The sequence below is a fragment of the Canis lupus genome, chromosome 30 (assembly GCF_003254725.2).
Source record: "Canis lupus dingo isolate Sandy chromosome 30, ASM325472v2, whole genome shotgun sequence".
In the NCBI taxonomy this organism is placed as follows: domain Eukaryota; kingdom Metazoa; phylum Chordata; class Mammalia; order Carnivora; family Canidae; genus Canis; species Canis lupus.
In genome coordinates this window covers 24,327,673-24,350,235 of record NC_064272.1, presented here as the reverse complement: position 1 = coordinate 24,350,235, position 22,563 = coordinate 24,327,673, and the positions used below count along the sequence as shown (strand labels likewise).

The 22,563-nt window shown below is 41.7% G+C and overlaps 1 protein-coding gene across 1 annotated transcript in view; it reads left to right on the top strand.

Annotated features, from left to right (window-relative positions):
* The window catches only part of MYO1E (myosin IE), a 198,898-nt gene that overhangs the window by 122,501 nt on the left and 53,834 nt on the right, over positions 1 to 22,563 (top strand). Inside the window, 9 exon segments of the mRNA XM_025472640.3 lie at positions 559 to 691; positions 5,956 to 6,152; positions 9,067 to 9,147; positions 9,448 to 9,534; positions 12,309 to 12,395; positions 13,402 to 13,569; positions 14,740 to 14,825; positions 17,048 to 17,129; positions 22,348 to 22,454. Of these exon segments, the coding sequence (XP_025328425.1) occupies positions 559 to 691; positions 5,956 to 6,152; positions 9,067 to 9,147; positions 9,448 to 9,534; positions 12,309 to 12,395; positions 13,402 to 13,569; positions 14,740 to 14,825; positions 17,048 to 17,129; positions 22,348 to 22,454 (1,028 nt within the window).

Here is a 22,563-nt window from a genome sequence, read left to right as displayed (position 1 = left end):
GATAAATAAGTCTTGGCATTTCAAAATGTGAAATTTTTACTGAATTTCACAGACCTTAGAAACAAGACTTTTCTATTGACGCTTCTATTGGATTTGCTGGAGATTTTTAAGCAAGATCCTTTTCGCAAGTACAATCTATTTTCGCCCTCCAGATGAGGCGAAAGATCTCCAAAGGCTCCCTGGAATAACTAGAAAAGGGGCATCAGTGCCGTTGGAGGGAGGGAGGTGACAGTAAGGATACCCCAGGGCACAAGGACAGGTTGTTGACTGTGCTACAGCTGCTGCTCCCTCTGTATATCTTTGCTCATGGAGGTCTCCAGCTGGGGGGATCACATAGAGGAACTAAAGACAGAACTGCCTTTCCAGCGTGCCTCTGAGACTTGAGAGGAATGGATGGGTGCATTGGGCAGTGACAGTGTCCTTCCAGCCGCCACTGTCGGCTAAGCCCCATGTGACTGCTTTGGGGATTGACAACTCAATCCAAGCTTTGGTTTCTTTATGACGTGCTTAGGAAGCTGGTGACCAGCTCACCCAGATGATCTGTCTTTTCTCTCCCAGCACGCGATGAATGTGATTGGGATCTTCGCGGAGGAGCAGACGCTGGTGCTGCAGATAGTGGCAGGCATCCTCCACTTGGGGAACATCAGCTTCAAAGAAGTTGGCAATTACGCAGCTGTGGAGAGTGAGGAGTGTGAGTAACTCTGGCACATAGCGGTTGAGTGGGGGTGAACGATCGGTTAGCTCCATCCCAAGTATAACCCGCTGATGTCCTTTGCTAGGGTCTCAGCCAGTGATTTGGGGAAGATATGAGGAGTCCCGTGTCCTGCTGGGCTTCTCCTGTGCACCTGCCCTCCTCACCACAGCCGACAGCAGTAGGCCATTCATGAGATTGAGTTTCAGTTTACCATCAACCTTGGGGGAATCTGGCAAAATTTCACACCTTGGTATAAAAATAAAGTGACACTTGAATGAAGATGAGAGTAGTAGCTAAATAACTCCAAAGATTTGTCTCCTAATAAAAATCTTCTCTGTACCTGACATTTAGGGTCTATATTAACCTAAAGGTCCTGAAGAGCAACTGATTGGATTTATGTCAATATAGAAGGCTCACAGATTGAGCCTGCCTATGGGTTGCCTTAGATTGGATTCTGAAAACAGAAACAATGGGCATTGGCTATTGTGTTGAAATTGCTGGTGATCTGGTGATCACCTTTTTTGATCACCTCTGTAGTAGTCAGAGCCTAAAGACTGATCACGTGTACTCTTAAGGAAGATACCAGTCGTTCCTGCAGAGACGCGTTATTGGTTGTGCGAGCTGCAATCTGAGGCATCAGATGGCTTTCCGGGCTGCTCTCAGAACCCACACAGCCTTTAACCACCCAGGAAGACATTTCTTCCTTTCTCAGCATTCTTCCAGAATGATAAATTTAGATGCTTAGTAATAAATAGTATCCCACTCATTGCTGACAATGCAGGGAGGCTATTTCCATTCCAAATAAGGTTCTTTTTTTTTATTATATTTTTGTTTTCTTTTGTGATAAAAGAGGGAAGTTCTGCTAACTTCTGATGTCTATCTGATAAAGAGAAAGATGAATTATGTTGACCAGGGAAGTGAGTGGGGTGGAAAACAATAAATATATGTGGAGTGCATGAAGTCTAGGAACAGGACCTAATAATAACTATGTTTCCAGACTTATGTACATTTTCCTTCACATTTAACAAATGCACGTAAGTATCCAGGAGGGTCATTAACACTTGTCCTTTTAACATTGACACTGTGGGTTGCTTGGTGGAAGCAGAATGAATTTCGCTTGTCTTTTTGGATAGTACAATCTTTTATCTCCTCTTTATGCTGGAGGACAAAACAAGTCTGACACAGCAAGCATTCCCCCGTATACTTGAGCCAAGCAGTGGTTCATTGCACATTGATGTCCGGAGGAAGTAGCCTCCTCAGCCAATTGGGTGAGGCCCAGGATTGGCAACTCCCTTTAAATGCCCTGATGTGGACATAGTGGAGTGATGGAGATTAGGAGAGGCTGTGCTTGAGCAAAGAGATCTAACAAAGAATTGGGCCCTCCTTCTGATAATTTGTTTCCTCCTCAGTTGGTATATGTTAAAATGAGTCATTACCCCTTAGAAGAGTTTCCCATCTACCCCTTTGCTCGTCATCTTGTTCCCTTCCCCAGAAGGCACCAAAGTTTCCAGTCTCTTGTATCCGTTTCAGGGGATATGTGTTCCAGAGCAATGACGCTTGTCCATTTTTTTTTCTCACTTTTATGCATTAATGGGAGCATAGAACATAATGTTCTACAGTTGCTTTTCCTCTTAACATTATGTCTTGAAGATTATTCTACTCATTAAGAGCTTCATCCTTTTTTAGCTACATAGTATTCCACTGCTTAGCTATGTGTACTTTTATTGAACCAATCATCTGTTGGTGGATATCAGAGTGGAACTTCTGCTAGTACAATACTGAATGAACACACTAAAATGAATAACCTACTTTATATCATCTTTCTCGTGTTTGAGTATATCCCGTGGAATAAATTTTTAGAGGCAAGTGTTAGCCCATGTTTTTATAACAGAAGAAAGCAGACTTTCTCAAGCTATTGTAGAAAAAGACGATAAGATTCCCGGCACAGGGATCCCTGGGTGGCACAGCGGTTTGGCGCCTGCCTTTGGCCCAGGGTGCGATCCTGGAGACCTGGGATCGAATCCCACGTCAGGCTCCCGGTGCATGGAGCCTGCTTCTCCCTCCTCCTGTGTCTCTGCCTCTTTCTCTCTCTCTATGTCTATCATGAATAAATAAATAAATCTTTAAAAAAAAAAAAAAAAAAGATTCCCGGCACAGCTGACCTAACAAAGCAAAACAGACATCCGTGACAACAGGTTTTGTTGTTGACCTGACCTTAGACTAATGGAGCTGTTAGGGTTTTCTAAGCCAAAGCTTTACATTGCTGAGCAGTCAAACAAATCTCAACTTAGGCACATAGGTATCCATCATAATCACTGCAGTAAGATGACATACTTTTGGAAACAAGTCTTGCTCAAAAGACATTAGCCTATGAATTTTGTTGAAGGGGAAAAAAATGCATGAAAAGCAATAGGAAATACAAGTGACAATGGCCATCTTTTTTGCGGTGTTACTGATGGATTAGAGTGCATGGAACCTCAACACCAAAGACAGCCCACATTACCTTGCCACTTATTTTATATTTATAAAACAGTATTTTGTTTTTGCTACATCTTTTTATCTTATCTTCTCTGTACTTCAGATGTCAACCGAAAAATTAGTCCAACTTTGCTTTACACTTAAATGCAATAAGAGAAATCTGTTCTCATTATCAAAATGTGTTGAAACATTACTTTCTAGCAGGTTCTTTTATGTTCTATGTAACTCTAACTACAGCAGTCACATCAGCATTTTGAAATTAAGCCAAGCCTCCTCCCCCCAGCCCCATCACTCCCCCACAACCCTGTACTTCTGTACTGAGGTTCTTCTGCAGCCACACCTGCACACACCTTCATGGAAATTCACAGCCTGCAGGAAGTCAATATGAGAAGCCCTATCATTTCAGCACCAGGGCAGCCACTGGTGAAAATATAGGGCCGTAAAAGCTTGTACTTGAAAAACATGGCATGGATTTCCAAAAACATGGAAATCTAAGCAAGTCCTAGATTTCCTCTTTAAACTTCTTAATGGTTTCCCTAAGCTTGTGGCTCTGATTCTTGGCCAGATTCCATGCCTCGTTTTCCAGGTGCCTACGGTCCTTCACTCCTGCCTTCTACAGAAGCAGTGGGACTTGGAAGTTAGTATATTTCTTTTTCAGTTTTAGATAATGACCCAGGGGCTTAGTGTTGTATTTCTTTAGTTACGATCATAAAGATAATGGCATAAACATTTTTACGAAATATTTTAACTGTGTCCCTATTTTAGCACGATTAGGGGCTTGGGAGAAGCCCATATTTACAAAACCGACAAATGGAGGCTAATTATTCATTGTATCAAGGTATGTACTGTGTAGTTACCATGAACAGTGAGGGGCCCTGTGAATTTACTACAAACCATTGGTAATAATATCCACTGTATCAAGTGAGACATATATGTGTCTAACTGCCTAGTGGTGTGATGATAACCAACATTATAGCTTCCCGTTAGTAAAGGCCACTTTATATGTTAGATACTTTGGTAAATGTCTCTTGGTTTTCCCAATAACCGTGCACGTGTCTACTGTGGCTTATGGATATCTTATGTCCTTGTTTTGTGCAAAGGTTTTCAATTTAGTGGAAGACACATCCAGATTCCTAAACATACGTGTTAACATTAAAACCAAACTAAAGGAATTGTCCATTGGCAAATGAGTGCACTTGATCTTGTTCACGTGCCCTTTGTAAAAGGAAGCCCGTCTACTAGTCAGAGCATTTCTGCAGAATGCTAGCATAGCAAATAGATACCTTGTTCTGGCATTACACTTCTTCAAACGCATTCATTGACTTAATCTCATTGGAAGGTATATACTGAGAAATGTCAGCCCGTTCATTCTAGCACCATCTGTGAAATTCAGATTATCCTTTATTGGGAGGCTTGTGATTTTTAAGCATTATCATAAAGTCTTTAACAAAATCCTTTTATGAGAAACTTTTGATACAGTTTTATGTAAGAAAAAGAAGACTCAAATCCAAGTTTAGAGTTTGGATTTGTGTCCATGAAAATCTTTCATTCATAGTACAAAAAGATCTGAGCATTCTTTCATGACCCAGAATGGTATCATTTAGTCACATTAGAGTATTTGGAGATGAAATCAAGAAAATCCATTTATATCACTGGCCCTCCTCTTGGCAAGTCTCATGACCTGAAACAAGTTACTAAGCCATCTATTCAGCTTTTCTATTGGAAGACCAAAACTATGTTACTACGTATTCATAGGATGGGACATGAATAGCACAAATGCCCCCCATTTCACTCCATATGCCTCTCCCAGAGAAACCTTATGGATCACACCTCCCCAGAAACCATTCAGGCCCCCTTTGCCTCAGCCCAAATTTCTCATACTATTCAAGGACCTCCAGTGTCAGAGTCACCCTAACCTTGTAATCTCCTACCATTTCAGCTAAAGCCTATGCTAGTCCATTTGCTGCATCTCTTACATCACTGCCTCCATACTCGTGCATACCCCATTGTCCTCCCCTCTTCTGTCTTCCTCTGCATCTGTACAAATCCTATTCATCCTTTAAGGCCCCATCCAAATTCCTCATCTTCCTCGACTACCCCAGCAAGCCATAACAGCTTCCTGTTCTAGATTCCTCCTGGACTTTATTGTCTTCCTGTATCACCTGTTGAACTTTTTAGTAGGCTTCTTAATTTGATAAGCTATCCATGCCTCATCTAGGTTGTCTTCAAGATTTCTTAATATTTTGTGTGCTGTCCTCTCTAGTAACTCTACACATGGTAAGCATTGAAGAAATACGAGATTGCTTATGATTATTAGTTCTGTGGTACCAGGTGCTTCAACATCTTTGGAAATGATTCTATGAAAACACTATATCAGAAAGGAAGAAAACACTTTTTGGAGCCAAAGAAATGTCTCTTGATTTAGTTCCTTCCGGGCTACCTTGCTGCAAGCTTGGAAAGATGTCCATTTTAGGCATTTAATTGTGATCTCAGTAGGGGGGATTGGTTCACCATCCTTCTTGGATCACTGATTTGTATTATTGGAAGTCTCAGTCATAGGAATTGACTCATGTAATAGAACAATTGAGAAAAACAAAGTGGCGGGATGTGTGTGGGACTGCTGCTTAGCAGTCTTCAGTAGAGTAAAAGTTTTTGGGGACCAATAATGGTGTCTTGTATGTGTGTCTTATGTGTGCATACACACACAAAAGTGCTTCCATGTGTTTATGAAATAAATTGCTTAGATTCTGAAAGACAATCATGTTTTATTTGGTTTTTCATAGTTTTGGCTTTTCCTGCATATCTTCTGGGAATAAACCAGGACCGGTTGAAAGAGAAGCTCACAAGCCGGCAGATGGATAGCAAGTGGGGAGGCAAGTCGGAGTCTATCCATGTGACCCTCAATGTGGAGCAGGCCTGTTACACCAGGGATGCACTTGCCAAGGCTCTGCACGCCCGGGTCTTTGATTTCTTGGTAGATGTAAGTAAACATAAGTTAACATTGATGGTATTTCACATCTTAGCTCTAGAGAGTAAAACTACTTAGGGCTTTGCTTTCATGTTTGGCTTGTTCCTTATAACCATTAGCTCATTCCTCCACTTTCTATCCTTTGACCCTGGGATCATTTACTCCCATTTTTACTTACAGAGGTGTCTGGAAGACACTAATATGGTAACAACTTCTATGGACAAAATATTTGGTACAGCCAGAACTACAAACATAAAAAGGAGAGACCTGTGGTCGTGAAACCTTATTGACTTTTGAACCTAAAGCTTTATAATACTGTATTTGTCATGAATTGCTGTGTTACAAATTAAACCCCCAAAATTAATGGCTTAAAACAATAAGCATTAATTCTGTCACAGTTTCTGTGGGATAGGTATTTGCAAGTGCCTTAGCTTGGTGGTTCTGACTTAGGGATGAGGCCAAAGTCAAGATGCTGATTGGAGCTACTGTCATCTCAAGGCTTGACTAGGCTTGGAAAGTCTAGTTCTAAGATGGTGCACTCATATGGCTGTTGGCAGGACGACTCAGATCCCTGCTGCATGAACTTGCTTGTAGGCTGTTTGAATATCCTCACAACACGGCAGTTGGTTTCCCCCAGATGGGGTGATCTAAGAGAGAACAAGGAAGAAGCCACAAAGCTTTTAATTTGTAAGCTTGGACTCAAATATTGACATTGTGCCATATTCTAGTGATTAGAAGCGAGTCACTAAGTACAGCCCACAGATAAGGGAAGGAGAATTAGGTTCTGCCTTTTGAATGGAAGAATATCAAAGGCTTTTTAGATAGATTTTAAAACTACCATAGACTGTTTTTATAATGACATAATCATATATACTTATATATGCATGTGCATATATACTTATTTATTTACATATGTATACTACATATAGATTCTGAAAATTAGTCTTTTGGCAGTGTAGAACTGCCAGTGACAATCGATGTTAATCACCATCGCCTCCAAACGGTAGAATGAAATAGCAAACACTTATCTAGGCCTTACTATGTGCCAGATGCCATTCTAAGTATTTCAGTACAAAATAATGCAATTCTTCCAACAACCATGTGACTTAGGTATAATTATCCCTATTTTACAGATCACTTAGGCATAGGGAGGCTAAGGAGTTTAGCCAAAGTCACAGCACTATTAAGTGATAAATCTAGGAATGACACCCAGGTAATTTGGGAGTGTTCTAACCGTCCTACTCCTCTGCCTTTTATCTATTCAAGCTAGAAAGAACCATAGCGGGACCCTAGGGAAAGAACAGCAGCATAGCCATTAGCTCTAAAAAGTCTATTTGAATCCAGGCAACAGTCTCTATATATAAGGCTTAAAGTGTGGTTAGGTGTGGTTAGGGTTGAGTAGGGCAGGGCAGGATAGGGTAATTATTTTGTGTACTTTCTGTGGAAGGTCAGGGTTATACTAAACATTAGTCATGCTTTTAACTTGTCCAGACTCCTCATTTTACTGACAAGGGAATCTTAAGCCTAAGGTTCAGTGGATTTACCTGAGGCCATTCATCAAGAGATTGGTACCAAATTGACAGTAGAACCCACATCTCTTGTCTCTTTGTTCACCATGCCTTCCAGTGCTGGGCTTCCTACCTCATTTCCTTTTTGCCTGCCCTTTATTTTTTGTGTGGTGAAAGCAGATGGACGCCCCATGTAATTAGAGCTGACATTTACTGGGCACTGAGCATGTGCCAAGCACTGGGCTGAGTGCTGTATGTCATTACCCATTAGCTCACAAACGATGCCACGTCATTTTCTTGGCCCGGGAAACACCTCGGGGTGCTTCCACATTCATCCAGGTGTTCGCTACCTCTGGGAACTTCTCTCCTGTGTTCCTCCATGCCCTGCCGCCCTCCTCAGGCCCCTAGAACCTGCACCCACCCTCTCTTATGAAGTCTAGCCATTGGCTTGCTTGTCCCTTCCTTTTAAAAATTTCTTTTTTAATTTTATTTGTTCATGAGAGACACACACACACACACAGAGGCAGATACACAGGCAGAGGGAGAAGCAGGCTCCATGCAGGGAGCCCAACGTGGGACTCGATCCAGGGTCTCCAGGATCACACCCTGGGCTGAAGGCAGGTGCTAAACTGCTGAGCCACCAGGGCTGCCCTTCTTTTAATTTTTTTTTAATTTCTTTTTTAATTTTATTGCATGTCCCTTCTCATAGTGATCCAGAACACAGATGTAGTAGATGTCATGCTGTTCCACAGAGCCCTAGATCCTGCCTCTGGCCCAGGGCAGGCGTGGGGATTCTAATGTCACCGTCATTGACAAAATCTTATCAAGGATTAAATGAAGCACATGGAAAGCACTGAGCAAAGCCTGGCACAGGCAAATGGTAGATACACAGAGGCTGCTTATCTTACCATCACTCTAATAATAATTGCTGGTATTATTATCCATAGCCGGCTCACCCTCTCTCTAAGCACTTGACTTCAGACATTGTCTTCGCATGGCTATCCCTCCCAGCTGTGTCAGGGGGTCATTAAATGGCTACTGAATGGGGTCAGTGGAATAAATAATATTTATGGATGTTTGTCTTATTGGTTCTTTATATGAAGTAGGTTTTACTTCAGTCATCCAAGATGACATTTTCTTCTAATTCTTCAGACTTCCTGAGAAAAACTAACTGCCAGAAGTTAATGGCTTTCATTAAGCAATCATAGTTTTTTTGGATCCTGGTGGTTTCCCAGAGTACTTGACCTTGCACCAAGACTTTTTTTTGAAGCTGCAAGTCACCTCTCTTCTTGTCATCCTCTGCTTGCAGCAGGCAGTAGCATCTGCTGTATACAGTCTTGCTCCCCATTCCCCCACACCTGCCCCTCTCTAATAGAAAAGGAAAGGAGTTAATTGCCATGCTGGTTGCTTTCTCCTAGTCCATCAACAAAGCAATGGAAAAGGACCACGAAGAATACAACATTGGTGTCCTGGACATCTATGGCTTTGAAATATTCCAGGTAAGACCGGTCTGAACAACTCAAGGCTGTGGGAGGGTGATGCATTATATCTGGCTTGAAAGACACAATCTAGGTAATGGAAAAAACCTCACTGCCGTTCATTCTTCCCTCTGTGAGTTCTTCATGTACCTTTACTAAATTAGTTTCTCCTAAATATAAACTATGTTGCTGTCTACCAATGCCTCCAGCATTTCTGTTAAGGCTTCTCACATGGAAGCATTTCACTTAACCACTTAAGAAGAGACTTCATAATGATTTCAGAGAAACAATTACATGCAAGTGACTTTTTTTTCTTTTCAGAAAAATGGCTTTGAACAATTTTGTATCAATTTTGTCAATGAAAAATTACAGCAGATTTTTATTGAACTGACATTAAAGGCAGAACAGGTAAGCAGTCCCTCTTCTTTCACCTGGTTTTATTTCTAATGTGTTTTGTTTAAAAGATACAAAAGTCTCTCTTTTGGTACTAGATTCAAGTTTTAGTCTTGTGTTAGGAAATGTACTTAATAAAGTCAGGCAGAAAAACCATATGCCATTGTGACATTTTAGTCTATGAAATGTAAACACCATCTGGTACAGTTTCTTTCTCCTTTAAGCAAATGATGTTGTGAAGTTGGACTTATTACTGGCTGCTTTTACTACTCTGACTCATTGACCGAGTGGAAAATGGAAACCTAGTTCCAACCCCAATTGTCCATGGCATGGACTGCGTTCCAGAGAAAAAACTTTGGTTTTCTCAGATTTGCTCTACTCCCAGTCTTCCTTAAAAATAAATGTGTCTTGGGGGCACCTGGGGGCCCAGTTGGTTAAGTGGCCACCTTCAGCTCAGGTCATGATCGAGTCCTGGGATCGAGTCCCACATTGGGCTCCCTGCTCAGTAGAGGATCTCCCTTTCCCTCTGCCACTCCTCTTGCTTGTGCCCTCTCTCTCTCTCTCTCTCTCTCTCAAATCAATAAATTAAATCTTTTTAAAAATAAAATAAATCGGACAGCCCAGGTGGCTCAGCAGTTTAGTGACGCCTTCAGCCCAGGGCATGATCCTGGAGACCCGGGATCGAGTCCCGTGTCGGGCTCCCTGCATGGAGCCTGCTTCTCCCTCTGCCTCTCTCTCTGCCTGTGTCTCTGCCTCTCTCTCTCTGTCTCTGTCTCTCTCTCTCTCTGTCTCTCTGAATAAATAAATAAATAAATCTTTTTTTAAAAAATAAAAAATAATAAAACAAATGCCATAATCTCATATTAAATATTTAAAAAATAATAAATATGTCCTTAACAAAGTTCATATTTTTTATTCTGACTTGAAGTGTCTTGCTTATAGTTTCTCCTCAAAGTTCCCTTTTATTGTGGGTTCCATGTTGTTTTGAATTCCTAGGGTTGCTGTCACAAAGTCCCGCCAACTGAGTGGCTCTAAACAACAGAAATTTCTTCTGTCATAGTTCGGGAGGCCAGAGTCTGAAACCAAAGTGTCCCGAGGGCCACATGCCTTCCTTGCCTCTTCAGCTTCGGGGGCTCCTAGTGATCTTCGTCCTGTCAGAGCAACTCCAAGCTCTGCCTCTCCCTTCTCGTGGCTTCTCCTCTCTGTATTTCTCTGTGCCCAACTCTCCCCCCCTTCTTTCTTTTGCAAAGGCACCAGTCATTGGATTAAGGGATCACCCTAAATCCAGGATGGTTTCATTTACAAGATCTTTAGCTAATTATATCTCAAAGATCTGATTTCTAAACCTCACATTCCGAAGTTCTCGGGGGACATGAAATCTCAGGGGATACATGTAACCCAGTATACATATGAAAAGCTGTTTGGGGGACATTAGGTCATGGAAGTGTTCATACCTCTGTGACCAGTGGTTTCCACAGAAATCTCTGCCCTGGTGTTCTAGTCTTCCATCATGTCAGAGCAGCATAACCAGGGTAAAACGTGGTAGGGACTGAGACCAGATGATGTAGGCAGAGGCTAGATCATATAGGAATGTTGTACAGCGTGGTGGAAACTTAAGATTTTGTAGCAAGTATGATGGGAAACCACAGGGGAATTGTGAGCAGAGAGTGTGACATGGTCTGATTTGTGTTTTTGAAAAGGTTATTCAGGCTCTATAGACTTATGGAGTAGGACAAGAAGACAAACAGGAGTGGACATATAAAAGCCAGTTAGGAGGCTGGGCAGGAAATGGTGGAGTGTAGACAATGATGATACCATCAGAGGTTGTAACACTGTGAGAGGTGGTCTGATTCGCCATGTGTTTTGGAAAGGGAGTCAACAGGACTTACTCAAAATAATTAACAATGAGCCAAGAAGGGAAGGGGAATTAAAGATGATTTCTCCCTTTGTAGCTTGAATCGCAAGGCAGTGGTGATCGTGGGGAAATGCAGAATCAGATCTCCACTGAACAGGTTACATTTGTAAGGCCTATGACAATATCTGAACAGAGACTCTAATGGGTGAAATGTGTATGACCCTGGAACTCAGTGGGGTGGTCTAGACTAGAGAAGTAAATTGAGAGGGCATTAGCCTCTAGGTTCTATTTAAAACCATGGGATTGATTGAAATCTCCTAGAGAAGCAGGGCTGAGAATACAGGAAGACTGGAAGATTGAGTCCAGAGGCTCCCATCAGGTGAAGATCTGGAAAGAAGCTAACAAAGCAAGACTGTTGAGGAAGGAGGGAAACCAGGAGAATGTGGTGGGATTAATCAGATTAAACGAGCAAGTGACCTGAGTAAGAGGCCTTCCCCTTGGATGCCTAGAGGCTAATCTGTACTGCTGTCCTTAGGCTAAATTCAGAGATATTTTCTAACTGGACCTATATAGCTTAAGCCATATTAAATGGCCATCATTTGTATATCAAGAATGGTTGTGTGGTAACAAATTTCACATGGTTCAAACTAAAAATGACCAAGCATGGGGCATCGGGCTCCCTCAGTCAGTAGAGCATTTGACCCTTCATCTCAGGGTCATGCGTTCAAGTCCCACATTGGACATAGAATTTACTTAAAAAAATATATATATTCTTTTTCTAACCCTCTTAGAAAAAAGGAGAAAGTTCCCATTTTATGTCAAAGAGCATTCAAATTTTCCTTTGGTGGCCATCTGTATGCCTTTGACAGTCACTGGTGCAGAGCTCCAGCTAGTCACTGGGCAATAATGTGAATCCTCGCTTTCTGTCCCTCAGGAAGAATATGTTCAAGAGGGAATAAGATGGACACCCATTGAGTACTTTAATAACAAAATCGTGTGTGACCTCATTGAGAACAAAATTGTAAGTATCAGTCTGGTGTGTCTCTTCACTGCACACAGGTTTATGTCAAGTGGGTTTTTGTTCTCTGTGTCATTGTTTTAGAGTAGGGGGAGTGACAATTCTGATTTGCAGAGAATTTTGGTGATTACATCAATTGTGTATATAAGTATATGTAGTAATAGGAATATGCAGATGTGAATAAAGTGTCGATTTACAAATGGAAGTTGTTACTGAACTCTGAGAGAAGACCTCTATGACTTACCTGGGTGGCATAGTGAATGAAGAGACATAAAACTGGCCCTGCCTTTTGGACCATCTTATACCCCTTCTAGGACTGTAGCCCTAAAATTTTTCCAAAAGAAAACAAGAAGAATGCAGGCAGAGATCTCCACAGTACTATTTATTTTATTTTGTTTTTTATAAAAGTCCAAAACTGGAAATGGTAAAAGCATCCAAAGACAATTCAGTTGTTAAAAAAAACTATAGCGTATCAGAGCAGAAAAATATAGCCATTAAAATAGTAAGTATGAAGACTATGTAAAACATGAAGATTGTTTATAAAATAGTGCTATGCAGAAAAAAAGTAATGCGTGAGAGAATGTGTATGTTGTGTAACTGTAAACCATCCTCTGTGGCTAAAATCGAACATTAAGAAATGAATTAGAGTTAAAGGGAAATGTTTTCATTTGTCTTTTGGTTTTTTAAAAGCAACTTAGTACCAATAGGAGTCAACAGATAGTGATCTGTATATGACTTTGAACAAAACGTCAGGGAGTTAAACAATTATTATTATTTATTTATTTATTTATTTATTTTTTTAAATGGACTTTCCTCCATCAGTAGATCTAAGTGGTAACTCCCATTTGGGATTGTTAATGGCATTCTTGCTCAAAGGGAAAGACTGACTTTCAAGATGTATCTTGAGTCTAGGGAACTATTTTCTGGCTTAAGAAAAGACCCAATAAGCCACCCAACTGGGGCTTTAAACAGTCACTGAATTGGGGCTTTGCTTTCTTGGTCCCGTCAGAACCCTCCTGGGATCATGAGCATTCTGGACGACGTGTGTGCCACGATGCACGCAGTGGGGGAGGGAGCAGATCAGACGCTGCTGCAGAAGCTTCAGATGCAGATTGGGAGTCATGAGCACTTCAACAGCTGGAATCAAGGCTTCATTATTCACCATTATGCTGGGAAGGTATGTTCAGAGAGCAGGGGTCCCACGGGAAAGGAGAAGTTACCCTTTCCAATGCCTACCTTAATGTTTTAAGCCTTTGGGTCGGTGATCTGTTTTCTCATGAGGCAACTGGTGATAATATCCATATAGTTTCATCTGCTTCACTGTATTTTATTCATTCAGCATTCATTCATTCCTTCAACAACATGGGACCTATGAAGTTTTTGCAGAGGCAGTACAAAGGGTAGTATACACTGCTGCATCTTTTAAAATCATGAATCACCCTGGTGTGTATATTAACCTGCTGAAGGAATGGATTTTTGTCTTGCCTCTTGCTGCAATCACAAGCCTGTATCCCTCACCTGCCTGTGCCTGCTGGAAGTATACATAAGGCTTGCTTTGGGGATGTCTGGCTGGCTTAGTCAGTAGAGCATCTGACTCTTGATCTCAGAGTCAGAGTTTAAGCCCCCTGATAGGCATGGAGCCTACTTTAAATAAACAAATTAATTAATTAAAAAATAAGGCTTGCTTTTGATGTTGGTCCTCATAAGATGCATGATTATTGGGTGCCTCCGGGACACCAGGCTTTGTCTAGGTGCCAGTAATGCAAAGAGAAGTAAGTTGAGGTCATGCTGCTTGGTGTCTTCTAGTCCTATGGAAATCCACAGGTCTCACCTTTCACCCATCTAATTTCTTATTAACCAGGGTCCCTGAGCATGAGTTTTTGGCTGACATGGTCCAATGATGATGCCATTTGTAGAAAAAATTACAAAACCTCAGATGACATGCCCCATTGCAATGGATAAATGAGCATAAGGAGTTTTATTCTGTTGTAGTGAAAATTTAGGGAAGTAATTAGGTCTATTTCTTAGACACTCCTGTGGATTCACTGGAGAAAAGGGGTATGTGATCATGGTAGCTGAAGTCCTGGTCATAGATCATCTGGGCCATGTAGGCAGCTGAATACCATTCATCAGCATCCATAGACTATCACCACCTAAGTTAGCTAACAAGTTAAATAAAACATGCACAGACTTAATTGGATAGTTCATAATGAAATCCCAATTGTACATCTGGAAATATTCACATTCTGGTAAGAATAGCCATGCCAACTTGGATTTTTGTTGTTGTTGTTGTTGTTCAATGAAATACTTACAGGATAAAATTCGATTTCTTTCCATTCTTGGCCAGGTATCCTATGACATGGATGGCTTTTGTGAAAGGAACCGTGATGTGCTTTTTATGGATCTGATTGAGCTTATGCAGAGCAGTGAGCTGTAAGTGCGTTTTGCCTTGTCTGACATGGGATATAGGTTTGATCAAATTTTTAGTATTTAAAAAAATAACTTGTGGTGTGGCCAGCAGTTTGTTCTTTGAGCTCTCAGGTCTGGGGTATCATTGGACAATTTGGTTTTTCAAAATAATTTTTCTTCTCCAGTCCCTTGTGCCCCTTAACATCTTCTGCCACTAGATTCTGCATGCTGTGTCATGCCTTTCCGAGCCCACAGTTTCATCATTGTTAGCAGTGTTATCAGGGAGAGGCTCCTGGAGTTGGGTTGGGATGGCCATTTCTGGCTATCTAAGAGTGGAATATTCTGGTTCTGGGATATTTTGCCCTGAGAATATTATCCCAAGGACTTTCTATGGTCATTCAATTTTTTTGAATTGCTAATGGCTTAGCAGGATGTGAGATAACTTGTCCCTGAAGCACTTGGGAAATGGCTCAAGAAATTTGGGAGGTGCAACTTAAAAGGGATTGCCTTGGGGATTTATTTGAACTCCCAAGACCCTGTCTAAGCTCTAAGGGTAGAAGCAGTAGGGGCATCCATCCCCCTTGCAATCTGTAGGAGCCCCCAAGACCAGCTCTGCTATGTCCTTTCCTCCCCTCTTCCCTGCAAAAGTTCCCAAGATCCTGGATATAAAGTGTAATTTACATGGTCGGGCCTGTATGTGCCAGGCAAATACAATATTGCACAGTTTTCAAGACTTCACAGTTTTTAGAGCAGCCTCCAAGTAATAGCTGCCCTTTGAGTCTGGTACTCGAGCTGCTATAATAAATATTTAAGGTTAGCTTCCTTAGTTAATAGCCCTAAGTCTGACAATTTTCTAAGAAAACCAAGCATGCTTTTCAGGCTTTGGCCAGAAGTTGTTCTCCATTTCCTTCTCTTCCCCTTCTCCCCATCCTGCCTCTTCTGGCTCTCATCTCCCCATGCTCTACTTCCTGTGCTCATGCCCCCAACTTTGGAGATTTCAAATTTGTTTTCATTTGAGAACACATAAAGTCGATCTGTTCCTCTTAAAAAGTCAGGTAAGACGCAAGTCCTGCCCTGTGGGTTTTTATGATGGTCAGGTGCAGACTTGCTTTCAGATTTTTTTTTAATTTTTATTTTTTACTTATTAAAGTTATTGCCAAGTTTGAGAGCTACTGATGGCTTCCATGTAAATTTCTGTCCTCTAGACATAGTCTATTGTTCATTAAACACATTCGCTGCAAAAATCTATAATTGCATCTGGTCAAGTTAAAAGTAGAATGTGGGGAGACTTCCTAGAAAAATCAAGATGGCCCAAAAGCTATTTAGGAGAAAATTAATTTGAGTGTCAGTCTACTGGTTTACATGGATTACTTTATTCAACCAGTCAGCACATATTTATCGAGCATCCATTGATGGTTGCTGGCATCCACAGTGCCAGGCCGTGTTCCAGACACCAAGGGCACTGAGAGTACTAGGATTTTGTCCCTGCCCTGTGTCTTGGTGAGGCAGGCAGATGAACAAATGCAGCTCAATTGGAGCAACTAATGAAAATATATTTAACAGGCAAAGGATTGGTGAATCACTACTGCTTCACTTAAAATGACTTGTACTCAAAAGCGCAGTTTGTCAAAGTTTTTTTTTGCAGGGGCGAGGGGCACAGTGTCATACTGGCATTGAGTAGGCAAAGCTCACTCATGCTGCAAAATATCCTACAATGTGTAGGGCAGCCTCCTCCTCCCCACCCCCAACAAAGAATTATCCAGCCTTTAATCCCAGTATCAATAGCCAAGATGAAGATGACCTGCCTTAGATCAAAGCAGAATCAGCATCGGATCTTGACAGACAACTCATACACACACCCAAGCTCCAGTCTGTCCAGATCTTAACTCAGTAAACCTACACCAACCCCGTCCGTGTGTCCTCTTGTCAAGTCATACCTCGGTTCCAGGGCATGGGCAAATTCAAAAGGCAGAGTGTTTGTTTGTTTGTTTTTTTCTCAAAAGGCAGAGTTTTAAAATTTATTTTTCAGGCTTTGACGCTAGGATGCCTAGTTCTTAGAATTCTTCCTCCCTTTCTTTTGTCCACTGCTTATTTCCCGGAGTCATACCTTGATGGCCTGTGCTCTGAGTCCGATGAGGCAAGGTTATGCACTTCTGGTTGGCCCTCCTTTCCATTCCTTACAGAAGCAGACTTTCAGCCCCTGAGGTACCTGCTGATGGCTTACTGTTCTCTTTCTCCTTTTCCAGACCTTTTATCAAGTCTTTATTTCCGGAAAATCTGCAAGCTGACAAGAAAGGGCGCCCAACTACTGCCGGAAGCAAAATAAAGGTTTGTTCTATTTGGGGACGTTTATAGATTTCTCTAAGTGGCAGGGTTTTCTAGGAGTCAAGAACTACACCCTTAGGCCAGGATAAGGTTGGTGAGATGTAACAGAATGGTTATAATCGCTTCTCGGCCTTTTAGCTAAGATCAAGTAAGAATGGTTATAGAAGATGCCCAGAAGTGGGGTTGCTGCTTGAAAAAAGTGACAGGATGCACGCCGAATTTGACTTGGCTGCACTAAAACCCTAAATGGATATTAAGTACCTCATAGCTTCGTAGTCAGCAGATGATAATCAACTACTTTCTAAGAGGAAATGGCTTTAATCAGAATCTGAAAGAATTCACATTTAACTATCAGAGAAAATTTTATGATTGAGCCAGATTTTAGATTTTGATGACCTTTTTCCAGACTGGAACCTAAAACTTCCCAATTATGGAACTTCACCTACCTGAAATTCTACTAGGTCTCATGGGGGCAATTTATGCACCCTCCCTGGATGTTGCAGGCCTCTCCTTTCTGCAAATTACAGACACATCTGGTCCCGTAGCGCCTTCACGCCAGAAGGAGTTCCTGCAGTGTTTTGGGGGAGCCCCTGTGGAGAGTGCACTGTGTTATCTGAACCATTGTGTGATGAAATTCATTGTCCCTAATTACACCCTGAATTTAGAGGTTGTGTCAAACACACTTAATCATGTAATTCTTTGAGTCACCAAACTATTTAAAAAAAAATCATACCAGTTAAATACCACCCTGATTTTATAATCAATAGGATCGTTGAATGATTAACAGTAGGTCCCTGGGGGTCCATCGCCTGTGTTGAAATCCCAGCTGTGGCTTTTGTTAGCTTGTGATTGCCAGCAAATTGCCTAAACTCTCATCGCCTCTTTTCCTATATCTCTAAGGTGGAGATCTTTGCACCTACCTCAAGGGGTACTGTGGTCTTGAATTCAGCAATCTACCTAAGGCATGCCGCACACTGCCTGAAACATCATAAACACAAAATGGATCTCGTCTCCTATTATACTCTGCTCTGTTTCCCCCTCCTTGTGTGCCATGCTTACTCATCTCTGCTTCATTCTTAGTGGACTCTTGTTTCTGTGTTTGCGTGCCCCCTCCCTGGCTCTATGTATCCAAATCCTGCTCCACCTCCTCACAAGGCTCTCTACAACCCCAGCCATTGGACACCATGGTTGTTGCCGTCTGTTCTTCTGGCTGGCTTTCTTCCCTAAGTTTTTCCTGTATGGAAGCCTGCCTCCCCAGCCCCTGCGGGCAAGAACACTGGCTGGAATAAAGGAAACAATAGTCAGAAATTCATAGCAACAAGAAGATTCCAGTCAAGAGCAGCCTTCGGGTTAGGGGAGGAAGTCAGATACAAGCTCAGCTTTGAACTAGAGGGTATACTCCTCTGGGACTAGGGACAGTCATGTTCAAAGTACTAGAGACATTTAGTAGCCCTGGGATGATCCCTGGATTGAGTTCACTGGAGCAGAAAGTTGAAGGCAGAGAGCAGATGCCATTCTCATGAGGCCCCAGATTGTAATGTCTGTGTGAAGCTTCTGACTCATGCCTTTACTTCAAGGTCCTGGATAAGGATTAGCTCTGGGCTGGAAAATCTAGTCACAAGACTGTCACATTCAGATCCAAGGGGCCCAGATCATCAAGGTTCCAATGACTCACTTTCAAGTGGTCTGGATACTCAGTTGAGCCTATTCCCTATAAAGCAGAGGGTGGAGATAGAGGCATTTTTCTCTTCATTAGAAGACTTGACCTCTTTCTTTCCTTCTATATTCTTGTCTACTTGAATGCTCAAAATTGCCACCTTCTGGGTATACTCAAAATATTCAGTATTGTAAGGACTGCAAAGATGGCTATGGTCTGAGGAGGTCAACCTCAAGTCAGCCAGCTTAAGTGGGATTGTAATACTGTCCATGTTCTTACCCCCAGGGGTACCCTCGTTCATGGACTGTGTGACTCATGTCTGTCTGATGCTTTACCTCCACACAGGAATGAAATTCTCCCTGTTTTATAATCCCCTCTAAAACACCTCTTAGAGAGATATAGCCATGGCCAATCTCTTACACCTCTCATATCTGCAGCATTTTGCAGATATTAAATTCATCTCAATGATATCCCTGAAGTATAGACATTTAAAGGGATCTGGAGTTCCTTGGAAAAGAAATTAAATTTATGTTCAAGGTAGTTTTAGCGTTAGGTATTTTATTATATTCTAATTCTTGAAAATTTCAAACTGATCTATAGGATCTAATTAATGAGTATTTATTTGGTGAGAACTATTTTCTCATTTATAAATCATAATATGCTATATTTAATAGCACCTTTTGATGTTGAAGCTTCACTAAGTTCTACATTGTTGTTGCTAGAAGGGACCAGTTTTGCAATTAGAGTTGAAGATTGATGCTGTGGAAATTGCATTGAGCTTAGCGCTGGCCAAGTAGACAGGCCTGTGGCTTCATCTAAGTGAGAGGAGACTGGAGGAATGGATACGTCAGGAGGTGAAAGCATGATCTGGGGACTGTACTTGTTGACTTTTAACATCTTTTCAACCTTTATTTTATTTTTAAGTTTTATTTACTTACTTGAGAGAATGAGTAGGGGAGGCAGAGGAAGAGGGAGAAGCAGACTCCCTGCTGGGCAGTGAGCCCAATGTGGGGCTTGATCCCAGGACCCCAGAATCATGACCTGAACTGAAGGCAGATGCTCATCCGACTGAGGCACCCACGTCTTTTCCAACCCTTAAATTAAGATATTAGAGGTCTTATAGTGCAATCCACTTAGTTTACAGATGGGGGAACTGTGAATTTCCAGAGAAATTTAGTGATTTGTCATGTAGCTTACAAACAATAGAGGTAGAACCCAACTTGGGCTTGCTAGTAATCTGTGTTGAAGGTAGAATGAGGAGCCTTTACCCTAAGCCTTTTCTTGCTGTCCTGTCCCATCTGCATATTTTACATTCTGCTTCTGTTTGGCAAGTGCCTTTGGTAGCCTTCTTTCCTAACTCCTGGACAGTTCTGGTCTAGAGTCCAGATAAATCCAGTTGCTGCTTCCCAGCCACTTCAAGAGACATCTAAAGTTGACCCATAGCTAAATTCAGGATAATTTTGATGGTCAACGCGTATTCCTATTTGCCGAAACAAATTTTCCCACAACCTAAAGGCTTTATCTACTCCTGGCTCACTCTGTTAATTCCTCTTATATCTCACCGAACTATCTCCTGTCTTCCCTAGGAAGGCAGGATAGCCTTGTGGTTAAGGAACAGACTTGGGAGGCAGCACACTTGACCTCAAGCCTCAGTGCTGTGTCACTAATTGTACCATCTTGAGCAATACTTTATTTCTTTATGGTCCCATTTCCTCATCTAAAAAAATAATAATAATACTAGTAGCTATCACTTAGAATGGTGAGGCAGAGGGATGCCTGGGTGGTTCAGTGGTTGAGCATCTGCCTTCAGCGCAGAGAGTGATCTGGGGTCCTGGGATTGAGTCCCACATTGAGCTCCCTGTAGGGACCCTGCTTCTCCCTCTGCCCTTGTCTCTGCCTCTCTCTCTCTATGTGTCTCTTATGAATAAATAAATAAATAAATAAAAGTTAAAAAAAAAAAAAAGAATGGTGAGGCAGAAATTAGAAGGTTCGTATGTCTAGCCCCCTGGTGCACATTCAGTAAATGTCACCCCATTACTACTTTGAGCTGGAGAAAGCCATGTCAGGTAGCAGGTCACTCAAGTCATCCTTGCCGCTTTGTATGCTCATACTAAGGTGAAAATAAGGTGTCTTCTTATAAGCTTAGGACTGAAGAGTCTGCCAAGTTACTGTTGGAAATTAAGTTTTGATAAAATTAAAATATAAAAAATAAAAATAACAAGTCTGGGAACTTAAAAAGAAGCATCGGTATACGCAGGCCCTGCCCAACCCTGCCTCCTGTGTTGCAAAGATCATCAGATTTGTTCTCAAATACCATCTACATCGACAGAAGAGATGGGAGTCCATTGACTTTTTCACCGTAGGGCTTTGCTTTGACCGTACGACCTCTGCAGCTTTGTCCTTCTAAGCATTGCAAAAAAATGCTATATCCTGCACATCTAAACAGAGAACAGAATTCACCAGTGAACATCTAGCTTTGAATCTACTCGAGTTTTTCTCAAGGGTTTCAGATTTCCCAAACCCATGAAAACAAAAAGCCCTAATTGAGAGAGGGTTGTCTCCTGCAGGCATATCTCTTCTGCTGACTTTGTAATGGTTTTGCTGGCTTTAGAGATCCCTTCTATTTTCCTTTAGAGGTTTTCTGTCTTTGCACTGACTTGCTCGGAAGGAGAGTTTGTGTGGCCTCACAAGGGCCCTGCTGTGTGTCAGTGGGAATGCCCATGTGGGTCTGCTCCCATTCTCTTTAAAGTTTGAGATGCTCATGATGTGAAAGGCATCAGAAGCAATTCCAGCTTTAGTTATGGCTTTCTCTGTTTGAGCCCAGTTTTCTTTTAGTATCCGGTAGGCAGGTAGTGAGAGATGACTTTCTTAATTGAATATTTTGTGAAGGAGCAGGTGACCTGCCACACTGAAAGCAATCATGTGCTACAGATTTATAAAAGGACATGTTCAGGAAGAAGATGAATGAAGTGGCATGTTAGAAAGATTTACAAGTTCTGAGATTGTGATGTCTCTCCCACCCTTTATGAATTTCCATCATTTTAATAAGGTGATTCCTCATTGGTTAGATTGCCCAGAGAGTACAGGGGCCTTTGATGCTTTAGCCTTACAAATAATTTCTCCTCGCTGCCCCACCCTCGCACCACAAAAAGTTTATGAGAACAATGTGTTTGCAAAGGCCCTCAATCAATATAAACTTAATTAGTTAATAACTGGCATGCTTCCTTGTTTCTCATGAAAAGAATTGTATGGGAAGATTTACTGGTTTTGTTGTTTTGGTTTGTTGGGGGTTTGTGTGTTTTATTTTATTAACTATACTGAAAAGACCTGGTTGTTTCCAAAAATCGAATTTCAAACTCATTGGTAGGTGTTAAAATCATCATAAAAGTCAGTCGAGCCTTACAAAAGTATACTAGGCCAGAGGCAAGCTTAATGAGCAAGTTGTCACGAAGATTAATTTCTAGCTGTATATTTCCACACTGGAGTTTCACAGTTCCCCTTTGAAAGTCGGTGTGCTTGGGAGAAAGCTCCATGTGTCCATCTGATGTTATTCTTCCTTTCTAGAAACAAGCCAATGACCTTGTGAGCACCCTGATGAAATGCACACCTCACTACATTCGCTGCATTAAACCAAACGAAACCAAGAAGCCCAGAGACTGGGAAGAAAGCAGGTATGGTCAGGTTGGCCGATGGGGAAGTTGAAGCCAGCTGAGGTGGGCCCTGGCACACGTTCCCTCTGCTTGCGATGGGCTACCCTATGCCAAGGACAGACAGTTGAAA